The sequence below is a fragment of the Myzus persicae genome, unplaced genomic scaffold, assembly GCF_001856785.1.
Source record: "Myzus persicae strain clone G006 unplaced genomic scaffold, MPER_G0061.0, whole genome shotgun sequence".
Classification (NCBI taxonomy): Eukaryota; Metazoa; Arthropoda; class Insecta; order Hemiptera; family Aphididae; genus Myzus; species Myzus persicae.
The window spans coordinates 773,738-793,599 of NW_019101135.1; the positions used below are offsets into that span (position 1 = coordinate 773,738).

Here is a 19,862-nt window from a genome sequence, read left to right on the forward strand (position 1 = left end):
TGTTCAAAATTCTGTCTCAACTTCCAATTATAACGCTCGTAAAAATTTTATTACCAAAAACTATAGTTAGCAATGAACATCATTTAACATCTCAAATTTGTATAATTTTTTTCAATGATATTATGTGAATTTTTAAAGTTTTAAAAAGAAAACTGGCTTAGCATCTACTTGGTGCTTTTATAAAAAAAAAAAAATTAAATCCCTTTAAGTTATAATAGTATTAATGATACTTAATTACTGGAATAGGTACTCCCATTATCTTCTACACTAATAGATGTGTTTAATTTTTTTATGTTTTTTTATGTACTTATAGGTACAGATATTTACATTTGTTAAATAAATAGCGTTCAAACGAAAACAGTTTAATGTTACTAGTTCATCGAAAAAATACCCTCGAGTACAAATCAAATATGTAAATTAAGTGAAAAAAAAACTATATTATTAAAATAATTTCGTTAACACAGATTTTAAAAATAACTTAATAAACATTGTATTATGGTAACAATAATTCATAAATAAGACATATTTAAAAATAATATAAAATGTATGTCATAAACTTTATAATAGAAAAAAAATGTATAAAATATTACACAAAATGTTATTCTATTGTACTGCGGATGTAATAAAACACAATAGACGAATAAAATAAAAATAAAATATGAGCAATTAATCTTGCAAGAGGCCATAAATAATTTTTAAATTTGGAATAAATAATGTAGGTATACGAATGCATTGACTTATCTGACAAAATATTTAAATTTTAAAGTTTCTCTCATTATCACCAATATCGCCGCATCTATTTACATAAAATAACAGTAAAGAGCTTATCAAAAATGGTATTGCACATTTATTATCGTATTTGAGCAGTGTATGACAGTTAAAACCAAAAATATGCCTAAAGTAAAAATAAGTAAAAATTTGCTCGATTTGATTTCTTTTTCTTTGGCTGTGTGTTAACAATAAACACGAATACGTGGGGTGTATACAACGAAATAGTAAATACATGAAAACGGTTGTATTTAAGTGGAATCAATTACGTTTCAAAAAATAACTGGTACCTAATATAGGAATATTACGATTGAAAAATTCGGTGATTTTCAAAACAAATCATAAACCTTCAAAAATGTGTAGGTATTATTTACAATCCGCACAATTTTTGCCGACCCGACGCAATAGTGGTAATACGAGTGGTAATGATACTCCGATATGACATAATATAGGGAATGGCGCGAAACGTGCTTATTATAATATTATGCAGTTACCTACACGTAATAATTATAATGTACACAATGTGTATTAAAATGCATCCATATAGGTAAAATAATATATGCCGATTTGACTGAGTGCCGACGGTCTCTGTACGCTTGTTTTAATATTGTGTATAATATACTATTATTGAGGTCTCGTTTCGAGCGAGGTGTGATAAAACCACGTGAATAATAAGGACATTGTAATATTATTGTTGTAGCTGATAAATCTCTGGGAGAAATAAACGGCGAGCATTTGTACGTATACATCCCACATCCATGCCACACGCGAACACCCGACCGGAGTGGTATTACTCTCGAAAGTCCCATTACAATAATATGCTATACTCGAGTTTGATAAAAAAAAAAAAAAATTAATAATAATAATACGAAGAAAACACGAGAGGGTTGGGTGTAAATGCGCGGGCGTGTCGATACACATAACACACGTTCATAAATATAAAACGATATTAATATATTGTCATAATCCCCGTATAAACTGCAGTCGTCTGTCGTACACTTATACAATATTATGCACCTGTACGACCAGTACAATATTGGCTCTGGGAAACCGGTGTCGGTTTTTTGGGGTGGGGGCGGGTGCCAGTGGCGGCCGGGGTAGGGGGTATACACTCGCAGACCTGCGACGCGTCGCCTGCAGAGCGTATGATAATACCTATATAGGTGCCAGCTATGCGTCTAGTGTTTCATCTCTGTGCCTAATCTCACGATAATCGCCGCGTTTGACAGTGGTCGTCGTGGTCTTCGTCCGGCGTGGGCAAAAACTCCCCTACAGTACATACGCTCATAATTTTATACGTTATTTAATACGACATAGGCTCAAGGTATAATAACAATAATATATAGTGCCATAATGTGAATTGCAGTAATATTTTGGGGCGGGGGTGGGTCGGCGGCGGCGGCGGCGGCGTTGGTAAAACTTATACGTCTAGTGTTTCACCTCGGCCTGATCTCGAGATAATCGACGTCTGACAGTGGTCGTGGTCCACATCCGGCGTGGGCAAATCTCCCGTGATATATAGTAGGTATTTATAACATTACATATTTTTATACTCGTATAATGCGATATAGGCTTTATTTGTAACTACATATTATATTATAATAACATGTGTACATAAGGTGAATTGCAATAATATTGTTTTTGGAGCATGGGGGGGTTCGGGGGCGGCGTTGGTACCAGCCACGTCTAGTGTTTCACCTATGGTCCTGATCTCGCGATAATCGACGTTTGACAGTCGTGATCCTCATCCGGCGTGGGCAAATCTCTCGTCGTAATACAGAAAGAGGATACGTCATGCAGTCTATAATATTATTTATTTCATACTCTTAGTAAGTAGGTATACGATATGGGCTTGATACTATATAAATAGTATAATCATACGAGTATAACGCGAGTAATGCAAATTGGAATAGTGTTTTTTTTTTTTTGTGGGGGTGGGAGGGTGGAGCTGCGGTGGTGGTAACCAGGCAGGGGATGTAAACGAGCTAGCCGACTCGCCGTAAGAGCATACTATTTTTTAATACTATTATGTAGGTACCGGCGTCTAGTGTTTCACCTCGGCCTAATCTCACGACAATCGCCGTTTAACTGTGCTCGTGGTCCTCATCCGGCGTGGGCAAATCTCCCGTAATACGGTATTACCTATACAATATTATTATACTTTTATACCCGTAATATGCGATACAGGCTTTGTATTGTACAGTCAATTAATATTAAAATACCCGATGTAATACGTGTGATGTAAATCGCAAATGATATATATTTTTACGCACACGTGGTGGCGGTCCGCTGGCCGCAGAAACCAAGCGAACGGCAATATATTATTATTAAAATAATATTAAATCGTACTCGCATCATATTATTATAATGGGTGCGTGCTGTACAAACACGCCGAAGCTGCTGCAGCTGCCTCGGCGGCGTCGAGCGATTTCGTACGGACTATATGTTATATTATGGGACTTTTCGCATCGGGAGAGGTCAATGGAAGTGTATAATATAATATATTGTTATACATAAATATAGTGTTGTATTACTAATAGTATAATTTTGCGGCCCGAGAGTCGTCTCGTCATGTGCGGTGCACGTCATCGTTGTTCGCGAGCGCGTATATACAGCGTGATTCGCCAACCGGGCTCACCCCCCATTTTACAATATTCTAAGAACCGTGCATTTATCCGAGTCCCTATTTTTAGAATTTACGAGTACGCCTCTAAAAACAACGTTTTAAAATATTTAGAATTTGTCTGCGTGCAGCTTAAGGAGTGGCCTGCAGTGCGCAGAGGAGGATATCCCGGAAAATATTAAGGGGCTTTATATAATATTCGTTAGCATAATATATTATAGAGCCAAGGGGGCAAAGCCCACACAAGAGTAACAAATGTACCGATACGAACATGTTTAGTACAAACACCGCTGCACATACCTTTAAATATATAATAGCTAAAACTATAATAACAAGTTAATTTAATTATATAATTAATATTAATAATATTTTATTTATTTTTTCTTATTAAATATACCTAATTATGAAAAAATGATAATAACACAATATAGTACAATGCTGCAGTTACACGTCAAGATAATATTCAATTTTTTTAGTGAAAATGATAATTTATACCAATTATATCATGTTAAACTAGCCTTTTTGTTTTGCTCCGATATTCTTCTATTAATTTATTTCTGGTTTCCCTCGTAGATATACTTCTGAGATTAAATTTGGACGTAATATATTATTGAATAATCAGTTATCACTATCATTATTAATTATCTAAAAATATTTTTTGCCTTATAAAAAAATTACGTATACCTACCTATTATAATACAATTACTAAAAAAACTAACTTTAAACAAACATAATTTTGAACAAGCCATACAAACTTCTACAAAACCGTCTCCTTATACGGGTACTGTATACAATGCTAAGCCTCAGATTTTTTGATTTTTTGGACAAAATCGAAATTTGATAAAGTATGGTAAATAGTTTCTGCTGCAGTAACTCTTTATAACCCTGCAAGGATGCATAATATCCCACGATAGAAGAAGACTTAGAAAGCCATGGTGGTCGTCATTTGAATAAAATTTAAAACAATACGATGTGATATTTAGGTCGGAACATATATTATTATACAATTCTTACAAATATTGCAAAACGCCAACGATTGGTGGTCGCACATAGGTACTTATGACGAACGCACGCTCAGTAAGTCACCCTGTATATGCTGGGGATTTGCATGCTCACGTGTGTATGTGTGTGCGTGTGTGTGCGTGTGTGTGTGCGTGTGTGTGTGCGTGTGTGTGTGTGTGTGTGTGTGTGTGTGCATGTGTGTTCGTGCGCAATGTAGAACGTGCGAAATAAAACTCGGCCGACCGACCATCTCGGCGGGAACAACGGAGGCTGCCACGACGACGGTCTGGCGATATTTATAAATCGAGAGGGCACGCGCGGGCCTGTTATCCGTCCTCGTAAACACCGTAAAACTACCGTACCCGACGATATAATATGTTATTATAATATATCAATACGCGAGATGATGTATAATGTATACGTATGCCCATTACCGTGCACTGGAATTCACCCTGCAATGGGGTGCCGTATGCCTTTAGGGGATGCTAAACTGGGTGGCGGTGGTGACCTTTTATGCGTCCCGTCTATGAGACTAGATTTTCCCGCATTTCGGCGCAGTGTGCCAACGGGACAAGACTGTTTTGTCCCGTCATAAAATTATACAAATAAATAAGTCCATAACTTCCCAGTATTTTTTTTTTTTTTTATCCAGTGATATAAGTGTAATCAACATTTTTTTTTTTTTTAAACATAGACTAAAAAAATTCAATGTTTGAAGTTATCTCGATAGGTAACACAGATAGCGATGATATAAATTCGAATTGGGAATTAATTAATTTTAAGTTACTCGTGTCATCAACAAGTAGGTACAACTTAAGTTTTTCGGTATGTGAATTTATTTTATTTATTTTGATAAGACATTTATACTTAAAGTACTTCTACAAGTAGATTGTGTACCTACGTCATAGAAGTGATAAGTAAACGTAGTTTTAACTTTTAATCGTAAACTGAAAACATAGGGTTCCCGAACGTGGCTTTGTTTTATTTTATTTTGGCCAAGTCCAAGTCTCACTTTTATATTATTTCTCAAGTTAGATCACTCTGAAAAACTTTCATGATGGCATTGTTAACGCGGAGACTCAATATACTATGATGTATCATACGATAATATTATACTATAGAATAATACTTGCATGCGCGACGGATTATTCCGCGGACGCGTTCCTGCAGCCTACTCGCGAATAATATAACAATAATAATTGAAATTAAAACGATATAATATACGTTAGGTACACTGTGCGGACATGGACAGTGAAAAGTGATAACGGCGTAACGATCATAATAATTGTATTAAGCACGTGGCAGCGGCGGTTTCGCGGACGTTGTAATATTATATATATTTTCATCTGCTATTGCTCATTCGGCAGCTCGTAAACGGTTTTGGCGATGTTTACGTGCGGTCGTGGCGTGTGTGTAACCTAACGAGAAAAAAAACCGAATTAATATTAACACACGGTCTGCGGCGGCGATGGGATATGATGCACGCGGACTCGATGGTTTCCCTTTCGTTTTCACGCTGCTTCTACGTAATAATAATAATAATATTTTATTTTATTTTATTATATTATACACCAGTCTGGACGCCGCCGCCGCCGCCCTGCATCTCTTCCGCGCTGCCAAAAACCGCGAAGTCGGTCGACGCGTCTCCGCTGCGTCTACTCTATATAGCTGCCGCGCCCGCCATTAATAATATTATTACTATAACGTTTCGTCCAAACGCACTCCCAGCTAAGTCTCATCGGAAGGACGGTGCGTGCCACTAAACTATATATTAATAATATAATAATTTAATGTATGACATAAATCCACCGATGAAATAAAAAATACTTAGGTCCCTATGTACTCATAAAATGCGAGTAGAGAACTCGATTGTGGGAAGATTTTTTTTTTTAAGGCGCGGAAATAAAAATCGTACCATAAAAATTATAGAAATCGTTCAATAACTTGTTTACCGATGTCGATGGTTAGAAATGTATTGCTATTCTCTGTCACTCTGCGGTCTACTCGGATTGTTGGTTTCACCAAATCGCTTATCGACTATGTACTTAATGTTCGAACTCTGTACAACCCGAGAATTATGTTATGCATATGCTACTTAACCAATATATGTATAGTTTTATAACATCGTGACTCAATCCGTCAAAAAAGCATAGATGACATAATATTTTGACCATACTTTACCAGTTGTTGATGGAATAATTTAAGTTTTTTACTAGAGCATTTTGCTTAGCATCAGATTTAAATGAAACTTCCAAGGGCCCAAATATCCGCTGCTCTCTAAGTCATGACTCTTAATCTTAAACCCATAAAAATTAATGTTATTTTCGATGGGCAAATAATCGGTGCGGCCCTCCCTCAACAATATATTAATTTCAAACGAAATGTATGCCGAAGGAAGCGAAACGTAGTCGTTTCCGTATCACTGCAGCGTTACATTCGATGCGGATTGCCTCTTGCAGGGCGTGAACTACATAATAATAATAATAATAATAATAATAATAATAATAATAATAGTAATATGCATTACGAGGCGGTCGCGGGCTCTGCGATAATAACGCGTCTTGTTTTTTTTACGCGAAAATCTTGCGACTTGGAGCACGTAAACCCGATAACGCTCGTCGTATTTGGCACACACACGTGTGCGTGTGCGAGCAAAAACGGTCGTCGATCACGTGCCTTTTTCCAAAGCTCCGTCGTGGCCAACGACCGCGGCGTGCGTATTTTTATTGTACCGTGTATATTTTACACGATATTATTGTTATAAAATATCATTATATATTTTTTATCATTATTATTATTATTCTGTCGCACGCTGTACGAGTGGTGCGCGTCCGAGTAGGTATATAGACACAATTTTTAGATTTTTGTTTGCCCCCAATCGTTTCTATCATCAGACATTGACGAGTTAACGAGTTTCACAAAACGTCACTCGTCCCATTATAATAGCAGATACCTATACATTACCGTAGTGCATATTATATACGTGTATACACACTCACACACGTCACACACATATAATGTATATGCATTACATACATATATATATATCGTACCGGTATCACCGCGCTCGAACATACCATATAGGTACACTTTTTTTATACACGTGGCGTGTGAATTTATAATATTAATAATATATATACGAGAGATGAGGGGCACCACGTGGCGAGTGAGTAGGTATATACTGCACAGTTATACTATTAGGTACCTACCTGTGTATGTATAGATATTAGATACGTATAAAATAATTTTTGTACGCCTCACAAATAGGCAGGTACGTGTGATATGTTCACGTCGTAGAATTCGTATTATACTCTTGTTACATTATAATATCTGATGTAACGATAATAATATTTCCAATGTCTTATAAAATTAACGAAACGATAACGTTTGAACCGAATGTCGATAATGGGTTAAAACTTATAAATGATAATCATCAAAGGTTATACTATAATATTATTATTGTCGATTCAATAATATAATAACGTTTCAGATATGCACGATAGATATACATATAGTACCTAAGTTTAGGTAGCTGATATATTAGTGTGAATATTTTAATCGATCAAACTTATGAAGCTGTATTTTCATACTTCAAATCGAAGTTCTGGTAATTAAAATAATATTCATATCACCCTTGTGGCCTTATAACTGCAATGTTATAATCGAGTAATTTGATTTAGCTGCATAATAGAGTAAAGTAGGAGTATATGACCACGGCGTATCATTATAAATAATAATTTATAATCAATGGTGTTGATGTATTATGTCCATAGTTGTATAGCTAATATGAATAAATTCTATATAATTTAACTTGAAAGCACTCGCGACTCGAGAGTGTTCTACAGAAAAGTTATTTAAAAACATTCGGGTTACGGTCAGTCACGTTGTTTATAGCATAAACATAACTTTACCGTTTATATTTTATACAAATAAAAGGTATTTATAGGTTTTCTTCTTAAAAATTTATACAAAATAGGGACCATTAATCAGTTACGAAAAAAATACAAATCAACGGAACGATTACAAGTATCCTGGCAATATTTTCAATATGTAGATTATATATATATATTATAGGTGCCTACATCTGAAGCAACCAGCAGGTATACCGCTGTACAATGAATCATGTAGTATGGATAAAAAAAACATTTGAACACGTGATCTAAAAATGTTTTATCAGTTCGGTATAATATAGTAAAAGTGTAAAACCGTCAAGAACCTTTATGACCAGTATTATGGGTACTCGCTGAATTGTTGCAGAAAACCAGATATGTATTGAAACATTTAACGGATCTGCATAAAATAAGCGAACATAAATAATTTCGATTTCAGACGCGGTTTTATTTGTTTCAACATGATAAAAATCATTTCTCAGACAATATCATAAAGATCCTCTTAGTCGTTATTAAAACGAGTTTGTCGGAGTGTGGTAGGCGAGGCTATAATATGAATTATTACTGTCTACAACGTTAGACATTTTACTCGTGTTAAATAATAAAAAAAAGAGATTAAACCTAATCTAACTTGTGCCTACCACAACAAATATATGAGTTGTATACTATAGCACTAGTTTATTAAGATAATGTTATTGATGTGCATTATTGGTATATAATTGTATGTAGGTGTTTTGTATTTCAGGATCAAATAACAAAAAAAAAACAAAAACCACTTAGTTTGAGACAGTAACAAAAGTTGTTTGGATTTTAGACACTATGCCAAAAATAAAATAATGTGCTAATGGACCAACGATTCTTTGAAAACGAATGACAGACAGGTGTAAAGTTTCTTCACGATCTTTAGCTTAATTATTTTATTTTATTTAATTTAATCTGCTTAATATTATAAGAATAGGAAAAAAGTAGAATACCTACTATAATATGGAGTCATTTATGACTTTGTGAGTTACTAGTTACAATTAATATTTTAATTATCTTATTGATAATTATTAATTATCCTTAACAGATATATTATTATATCCAATATCAATAAAATAAATACTCCAACATCAATTTAACTAACATTTAAAAACCATGCATTTTATAAGATGTCTTTCAACAATTAATTTGATTAAGAATGTATTTAATGATTAATTATTTTTAAATAAAATCCAAAATATACCTTATAAATAAAGTACTTAGATAGTATACTGGCAAATATCATATTTTTGTTGATTACAAAATAATATATTATAATATACATCTTTCTCAAAACAAATGGTTTTAATATTTCGTATCAAACTAACGAGTTTAATATTAAAAACTATTAGACAAAAAAATCAAAATTCAAAAATGATATGCATTTAGAATTGATTACCAATAGTGTAATGTACATTTTATGATCGTAATCAAGTTTTATCGACAACGGGTTTTAATTTACTGCCAGTATCAACAACCCGTCGATGCTTTAATAAAGACATGTAATCTACAATAACGTACGTATAATGTATAATTTTGTTTGATTCTATTGACAGAAAGATTATCATCGCTGTCGCTTTTTTTTAAATTTAAAGAGTTAAAGACGTGCCTTAGTGGTTAGTGCACCCGGAGGGCTTATAGCTTATTCCGTGCGAGGGACGGTGTTCAATCAACGCGAGTTGGGTTCTAAAAATGGAAGTAAAAAAAAAGTTTCTGTCTTCAGTCCGTGTTCAATTTTTTATGTGTTTTTACGAATGTTTTAACATTTTATTTTCGACGGGTACACGAGTTGAACAGTTTTTATTAACACCGATGTCTGAGATTACAGAAAAGAATGTTGGGAATGGATTGACGATGCATTTACAATTCGGAACCTAAAATGATTCATGAAAGATAAATGGTGAACAACTGTAAATATAGATCAAAGAAATAAATCGTGAACAAATTTAATTTAAACTTAGTCGAGTATTCATTATGTTTTCGTTGATACAATATTAATCTTATTCCGAATAATCCAAGGTATTATTAAAAAAAAAACTACTATTATTATTGAAAATTATTAGTAATCAAAAATAATGACTACACTTAATGCCATCGTATGTCATAATTTAAGACTGCAGAATTTTTACAAAATCATTATTTTATGCACTTACACAAACGTATATGCTAAAATAATTATATTTTAGACGTTAAGACCGGTGTATCTAAATTACACCTCTCAAATAAAATATGTTACCTGAAATGTATATTTTTAAGTTATATACCTTCGCCAGATATTACAAGACCCCCATTCATTTCACCAGAAACGAGTGTAGGCAAACCTACCAAATATTAAATTGCTTGAGAGAGATTTATGATTCTTTAATTTGAACTAATTTTTTTCTTATATTTTTTACTTCGGAGTCGTTTAAACTGTGACCTACACTTCCATTTTAATTATAATTTATGACAATAATCGTACCGTTTAAACTCACTATAAGGAGTTAATTTATCAAAATAGAACTTATTATTTACAAATATGGTATCGTAGATATTTCACTTGTGATAAATAACTATAATAATAAACAACTTGCTTTGATGCCATTAGATACAATTTACCGAGAAATAACGATAGGAACAAGAATGCTGGAAGTCGTAACATTCAACTTCATAATAAGTAATAGCTATAATAAGGTATACAAGGTATACATGGTACACCGGAGTGGTCTGTGTAGAATAACATATAAATATTAAATTATTAAAACTTCCTTATTGTACCTACATATACCTATCACAACATTATAATTCGGTAAGTATAGTACTATTAAATTGCTTGAATCATTATTCATTATTTACTCAAGCTGCGTGTAACAATAATTCTAGAATAAATATATATTACTTCAATGAAATTATCAATAATAAATTTATATAACTATAATTTATAAATTCGTGAATATCGATCATGTGATGTACAGCAAGTCAATTTTAATATTCGAATGTAACCAACACATACCTAATAGGTTACATTGCGGTTATTTTAATTTATCGGCATAAAATTCATAATTTATAAATCTAAACGCACCTAATGTGTTTAATAAGACATATATAATTATATAATTATTTATTAATTGATTATAAATATATTTAATTTTGTTTAAATATACACACCAATAAAAATAATTATTATAACAAGTAGCTATAGAAGTTACCATGGACATTGAACACTGATTGATCAGCATGCAATGGTATATATTAATAACAAATATAAAACACGCGTAAACAAATCCATATACTATTTTACACGTGGGACAAGCGTTGAAGCTAAAACTCACATAAATATATTAATTACATCTCGCACTGAATAATATTTCGGTGGACTCATTCATTAGTTGCGCCACTTTTTTGAGAAAACCCGTTTAAAATATATAACATTGTGCCATCTAGATATATGATTAATTTTTCATAATAAGTAGTGCTGTGCAATACTGCTATTCACCAACGATTAGTCGATTATAATAGTTATTGTTATAAACCAATTGATTGATCATAAGCTCTTCCTGGTCGAAATAAATTATACTAAAACAATTGAATGATGCGTTACAAATGATCATATAACATATTATAATAATCAGCATTTGTCCGCGTTTTTCTGAGTTATCTAATATTTTAATTATTGGCATTCACCTAAATGTAACTTTCGATACACCTCTAGAACCGTTTGTTCATCTTACTTTTAGGTCTATCTTTCTTTTGTTACTCTCAAATGAATAATTTCTGATTTGAATGCAAGTACATATTGTTTAAAATACTTTTAATTTTGTTTTTCATATTACAAATCATAAATCAAAATTCGAACGAGAAGTTTCTGAGTGATTGAATTTTAGTTGGGTGCTTATGCTATAAAGATAATAGTTATTGAAAATAGACTTAGAAAATTGCAAAAACCCCATGATTTGTAAATCATAGTTATAATTATTATAATATTTATTAAAATGTTATTACATCTTAAAATTGTAAAATATTACATAATACATTTTAAATTTTGATCAAAAGTTTACAACTATTCTATATTTCTTATGGACTAATAATTATTATTCTTCATCGGCAAAATGTAATAAATTGTTTAACTCGAAAACTAATCGTTTAATTATCGTCCATCGATATAGATGCATCAACATTTTTGAGACCATCTTAACGATTAAATTGTAAAAAAGGGTAGTTGTATTTAGAAAAGAAATTTGTGTTACTACCTACAGAAATAAAAAATATTTTTTGAATGACAAAAAATCTAAGAATTTGGAAATATATTTATTAAGTGCACATACAATATATATAGTATACACAAATTCCAAAAGTCGTAATTTAAAAATATACATTATTAAAGGGAAGAGGGATGATCATGCTCTGTGGATCACTCGGTATAAATGACGAGTATTATTATTTTAATGAATATATCAAAGCTTAATAAAATTAAACTTGACCGGACGTTAGTCAAATAAATTATTGAATGACCTTTTCTAAAAAGGGAAAAGTCGTTGAACTTTTTTGTATAGGTATTAGTGTATTACACACAATTATTTACAACGTTGCATTATGAATTATAATCTAGAAATAACCTTTTAAAATCAAAGGTATGAATACGTCTCCAAAGGTAAAAAACCTAATAAATGTCAATAACAAATTATTAGAATTTCCTAAAAAAAAGAAACGTTATGAAACTGAAACGATTATTATGACTTAAAAAGTTACTAATTATTTCGGAATACTTACATTAAAAAATATAAGAACATAATATTGGCAATGTCACTAGAAGTAATAGATAATTATATAGCGATTAAAATATTAAAATATAAAATGACGGATTGTCTTATTATTTTGAAAATATTGAAAAATATAAATTTGATGCTTGGAATATTAACGAACAAACAAACGAGACATTTGTATTATTTTATACTGTTAGGGATAAATATCAAACATTTTTTAACACAATATATTCTCGAGTAATAACATTTTAATTAATTTATAGAAAGTATCTATATGCATATGTGAATATGTCATGTCAAAATTACGAAAAATATCAATTGTGTAGGATAGAGCTTAACCAGTTCGGATGGACTACACTTGTGGAATACTGAATGTATAACATGATTATAATAATATACGAACAGTCAGTTTAATTTGTTACAAAACTATACTGAAGTTTATATTATACACAGAGGGCAGTGGAAAAAAAGTGAAACGTCTGGCCAATTACACTGAAAATAAACTCTGGTTTTTAGAATCAAAATTAAAATAGATACTTAATTGTTTATATATGTGTATATAATTCAATTTCTTTGCTCAGCTGCTGCTGCTGTACCGATCGATTGATATGGTGCCAAATACTATATATCCCACGAAGCAACATGCAGACGTGTACTTCGTCTCTGCTTTTCATTTGATGGATTAAAGAGATGAAAAAATTTAGAAATATTTTACTAAAATAGGAAAAAAATCGAAAAAATTTTTTGTACGATCTCGACGAAGATGGGATTCGAACCCACGCGTGCAGAGCACATTGGATTAGCAGTCCAACGCCTTAACCACTCGGCCACCTCGTCCCGTGAGCAAAAAAGGCGTATCGAATGGCTCTTATGCGCCGGACCTTTTTTTTATTTTAATATTTTTAATAGTTTTACGAATTCACATACGAATATACGATTTTAATTCAAGTATCAGACATTAACAGTTATCACCAGATATGTTGTTACCGAAATATTATGTGCACAACAAAGTTTTATAGTTACCGCCTAGTAAACTAAGTACCTACCTACCTACTATATCCGTAGATACTTATCAAAAATAGATACAAAATATATTATTGTTATCTTAAGTACTCGCCCATCGGCCATCTGGCCATCACCCATCGTCCGTGGACGTTACACGTTCTTTCTATACGCACAAAAATATGCTGATCAATCACCGTGTATTCAAATTCGAGAACATAAGAAAATGACGGTAAGGTACGGGCGTAGGCACAGTCCAAATATTGTAACGTACAAACATGAAAATATATAATTAGAAATAATAATATCTTAATGTTTTTTTTTTCTGTTTCGTGTTACACGTCAACATGAAGATGATAATTAATACTGATTAGTAAGCCCGTGTATAAGTTATTTTTATTATGTAAGCTAACTAATTTTGAATTTTTATTAAAACTTTAATGACGTGTCTTATCCTCTATTATGCCTCAAAATCAACCGCGTATTTTGACGATTTTGACTGCACATTCTGATAATTTTTAATGCAACAAGTTCCGAACTTTAAGTATAACACTAAAACAGCAAGAACCCACGCTAAACTTTAATCCCTGTACAATTACTGTGGTCAGGAAGTGCTCCCTACTCCCATCGCGTCGGCACTGACTTTAGTGCCAGGCTTACATATAGTGGACAGTGCCTATATGCGACTATGTATTTAATGTTAACTAGTTATTATATACCTACTGACTGCTAAGTACCTATCTTATTTATTTGTATGTGTATTATGATTTATATGACTAGTATAATACTATAATCTAAATTTATTATTTAACAAAAACGAATTCAAACGTATAATATAATATCATCCGTATTATACATAATACATTATAATATAATTACAAAATATGTTATGGGTAGGTACCTAATTTAAAGTTAAAAGAGTAAATTATATTTGTATGAAATGGGTATCTAAAAAAAAACTTTTGTAATGTCAGTATAAAAATTATTATGAAATAGGTAGGTAATAGAGTTGTTCCATTATAGAGTCTTCCATACATCTTTCTCTATAAACAGTTTTGAATACTGAATTATAAATAACATTCATTCATTCATACGAACGAAATGTCATTTGAATGTATAAAATTACCATGTGCACTGCTGCTTAATGTCGACAGACAACTGTAATATATCATTATTCAACCCTATTTGTTCCTATTTAATATTTATAATTATTTATTATAGGTGCTATTGGCTATAAGGAATAAATAATAATAATAATAATAATAATAATATATAATGTGCCACATATACGCGCTTGGACGATCGAAGGTATGCAATATACCTATAGGTACCTAAATGACATAGGAGGTACTTATGCAGGTCCTATACTTGCACTTTGCAGGCGCATAATAAACACATAGTAATGTTATGCGCACAATACACATGGCCACATGATGGGTACCTTCATACTACCTATTCAGATTTCAGACTATACAACAGAGAAGGTGCCAATTATAATAATATCATACAATATTATATAGGTACGTATCTGAAATCTGAATGTGACTAATGTCTGTGCATTTTTAATTTGATTGTATTTGAACAAAACTATATGGTGTTAGCTGTTGAAAAAAATGTAAAATAAATAATTACCCGTACATAGTATACACATTTTATATTATTCAAAAAATATCAAGTATAATTTGTTATTTGTATGCAATATTAAAAATTACTGAAACAGCATACACAGATATCAAAAAGCAAATAAGAAAATATCTGCATGTTAGAATGGGACAAAATATGGAAAAAAAAGTAAGTGAAATAAAAAGAACAACCGGCGAATGGCCCTCAAACAGTCCAAACAGGAAATACGAATCAATGTTAAACAGACTTAGAATAGGCCACACAATCTAACACACGGTTTCTTCTTAATGGCTAACCTTACCAGGAACCCAAATTACCTACTATCAATAAGCATATTCTAACAGATTTTCTCAGATATAAAAACACAAAACAAGAATGAAATTTACCACAACAACTCTTCGAAATCCTAGGACCTCAAGCAGAAATAAATAACGATGTATAATCAATTTTTTTTAAAAACCAGATCTATACAAGTCAACTAATTTAGATATATATTCAAGAAAAATTTGTGATTTAAAAAAAATGTAAACACACTTTACTCTAATAACCATTAACAAATAACCATAGTGTTGTTGAAGCGCATTTATCAATAAATAAATAAAAAATCACTGACTTGAATTTATTATGAGGTAGCCTAACCGTATTCAACGAAACTATATACACATATGCTAAATATCAGGATAAATTGTAATTATGCTTTATGATTACTAAGTAAATTATTTATTATCTCGTAAAATATTTTATTTTCAACAAAACTATTGGTAATATTTATTTAAAAAAATAAATAAAACGATAATATGATTTGATAAGAATAACGGTCAGTCAATAATATAACAGAAGCGTACATGAATAGTGAAATAATTTGTAGTACACCAATAAATTATAATTATTTGTCAACAATCGAGTGAAAACCCAAAAAAAAGAGTAAAAAAACCAAAAAAATATTTTACACGGTTCCGACGAGGATGGGATTCGAACCCACGCGTGCAGAGCACATTGGATTAGCAGTCCAACGCCTTAACCACTCGGCCACCTCGTCTCGTGCAAGAACGAGTCAAAAAAGACTGATTTAAACCGCTGTCAAAAATGTTGTATTAACAAAATAATATGTTGATTCGTTCAAAAATTAAAATACGCGTAATTACTAATTCTAAAATTAAACGTCAAAATTGGTCGATATGTGTATATAATAATAATATATACTTTTTATTTTGTGAGTTAATCTTAAAAATTAAAATAATTCAAAATGTACATTACAAACTAAAACTAAGTACCTAGTATGTAAGTAATACGATTGATTATTAAATATAATTGTATAATTATTATTTATTATAAAATTAATATACCATTGATGGTACCCAAAACCTACCTATTTATATAGTATGTTGTATGTTAACCCTCCGTACTACCTATTTATATATAGTTTAGTATAGTTATTATTATATATATTACTCTATGTCTCTATTACAGTAGGTACAACCTATAAATTATTATATAATTATATGGGTATAATATTATGTTATGCACTTACCTACTTATATGCACATTGTACACAATATAAACAAAGTATAGCTGTATGGTAGGTGTAGACGTAACCCCGTAAGGTAAAGCAAGTACATTATTAATTATTTTTTAAAAAAACATTCGTATGGTATAATCAGTGGGGGATAGGGTTTTTTTTTACCGGAAAGTAGTTTCAATAAGGGTCCCCAAAAAGAGACATATTATTTTGATATAGGTAAAGACTCACTATTTAATGCAACCTTATCGATTACACTATCTGTACTAATAGAAGTTAAAATATTTTTTTCTACACTCATGAGTATAAAACATTTGAAACGATCTTGAGTAATTGAGTCTCTCAAGTAATTATACCGTATAATAGTATTAAATGTACAATATGCCTATTATACCAAATACTTATCGCATAGTATTAGTATAATTATTAGTATACAGTATACCTAATATGTATGTTTGTAGGCACACTGATATAAATATATTATTTTAGGAAACAAATACTTCAATGATAGACATTTTGATATTTTGTATTATGGACAAAAAATAAATCCTTCTATTAAGAAGATAAAGCCAATTGGTTGTGTTCGGTGGTTCGGTCAGTAAAATTAATTTGATTTAACTGAAATGGCGATGCGTTATTCTTTTTGCAAATCTACAACTAACAACAATATCACTGTTGAGTAGGTATTGACTATAATGTGTCTATATCTGTGCAGCTTATTTCTCAATCTTTTTGGTCGCAAAATGTGTTTGATGGGTCTCTGTTGCAGGTAAGGTTTACAAATGACAACAGGAAAATAAAAATTTTTTTACATTTTAAAATAATCTTTGTACAGAACAGGATTAAGTATTATTCATTATTCAGTGTTGCATATTATTAAAATTAAATGTTAAAATCGCTTATAATAAAAAGGATTATTAATATGACTATAAGTGTTATAAATTATACCAAATGGTATGGGGTCGACTACCTAAAAAATTGTAAATTTGTGGGTCGCAACAACAAAAAATTTTTAAAACACAGGTATAGAGTATCAGCAGTGTATATTGACTACAATTCAAGTTTAAATGTTGCAATTTTAACGAGGCATCTTGGGATTTACGAAAATATTTTAATTTTGAAAATAACCAGAGATCAAGATATCTTTGTTATTGGAGAACCGGTAAAGAATGTTGTACCTATTTAATATTATACCTATACTAAGGATTGTAATTTATAAATCGTACATCGTAAAGTTAATGTATTGTTCACTGTTGATGTAAAAGTAGAATATTATGTATTTGAGTAAATTTATATTCTTACGTGTAAGATTGTGACCGATAACACTGTCTCTACAGTCTACACTCTACATGACTTTATGTTATATAGTAGGTAGTTACTAGGTAGGTACATAGGTTTTCATCGAAAAATCCATTATACACCAGCTATAATATCTGTTATTATTAAAAAAAAAAAATTGTTCGATCTTCGTAATATTGTGTTGTCGACGGTAACATGATGATATGTTTATTGCATAACTATTATTTTGTTGTAACCTAAGTTGTTAATGTTTTCATTTTTTTTCTTTTACAAAGAATTAAATAAGAGGTACGCCTATTTTATGAATTATTACACACGACTCATAAATACACAATATTATAATTAAAGGTCTAAATTATATTATAATATTTCATAATATATTGTATTACTAAATAAGCTGCTTAAATTATTATAATGATAATATTATGTTGATAAAATTAAGACTAAAATAAAATAAAAACGTTTTTGAAAAAGGTAATGTGAAAATAAAATAGATTGGTATATACTTACAATTCCATCGCAAAGGCTTACGGAAACGACCGAGTCAGGTTCACCAGACACATTTCCTGAGTAGAAACATCCATTAACCTTCACATTGGGTGGTTCTCTCCAAGACTCGTTGTGCTTCATACGAGTAATCTACGATAATTACAAATGTAAACTGAGTATTCAAGATCATTTTGTTTGTTTTATTAATTTAAAAAATCATATAAGTTTATACATCGCGTAGCGCTTGTATATTTTATACAAGACAATAAAATAGGTTGTTGGTAGATTTATTAAAACGTCATACATACGGATAATATCATTAGCAACAATATTTTTTGGCATTTTCCCAATATCAAGACAGTTACTAAATAATCGTTTATTACTTCTAAAAGTCTGAATTATATTCAAAATTAAACAAATTATATCGTCATCGGAAGGGATAAAATGGTCTCGCTTTATTAAATATTTATCACGTTTATTATTTCGTAAGACAAAGGCTTTTGTTTCACTATTTATATAATTATACGCTTGCGAATGTTATGATGTATATTCTATAAAAATATATAATGACAAAAGTATAAAATCTATCATTTGTTTTCCATTTCATACTTAAAACATTTTAGAGATGTATCACGCGCATCTAAATTTGTTTGAGCAAGTACAAGGGAAATATAATTATAAGCTAATATTACTTAGGTAATCGTATAGACTATATAGACATCAATGTTAATAACCTGTTATAATCATTAATATTACACATTTTATTTTAAGTTCAGCTGGGCTGTAGCGAGGTAGGTAGTCAATAATTATTAATAATTATTCATGTCTTATCATCGAATTAAATCAAAATAAAATCTTATATATGAAATTGTATAATACGTATT

At 31.0% G+C, this 19,862-nt stretch overlaps 1 protein-coding gene and 2 non-coding genes across 3 annotated transcripts in view; all 3 read right to left on the reverse strand.

Annotated features, from left to right (window-relative positions):
- The window catches only part of LOC111027846 (A disintegrin and metalloproteinase with thrombospondin motifs 20-like), a 96,259-nt gene that overhangs the window by 26,524 nt on the left and 49,873 nt on the right, over positions 1-19,862 (reverse strand). The window contains exon 4 of the mRNA XM_022306305.1: positions 19,000-19,128. Coding sequence (XP_022161997.1) covers positions 19,000-19,128 — 129 coding nt within the window. The remainder of the gene's footprint in view (positions 1-18,999; positions 19,129-19,862) is intronic.
- Trnas-gcu lies at positions 13,802-13,883 on the reverse strand. Its single transcript has one exon. It is a non-coding gene; the product is annotated as a tRNA-Ser (tRNA).
- On the reverse strand, positions 16,629-16,710 carry Trnas-gcu. Its single transcript has one exon. It is a non-coding gene; the product is annotated as a tRNA-Ser (tRNA).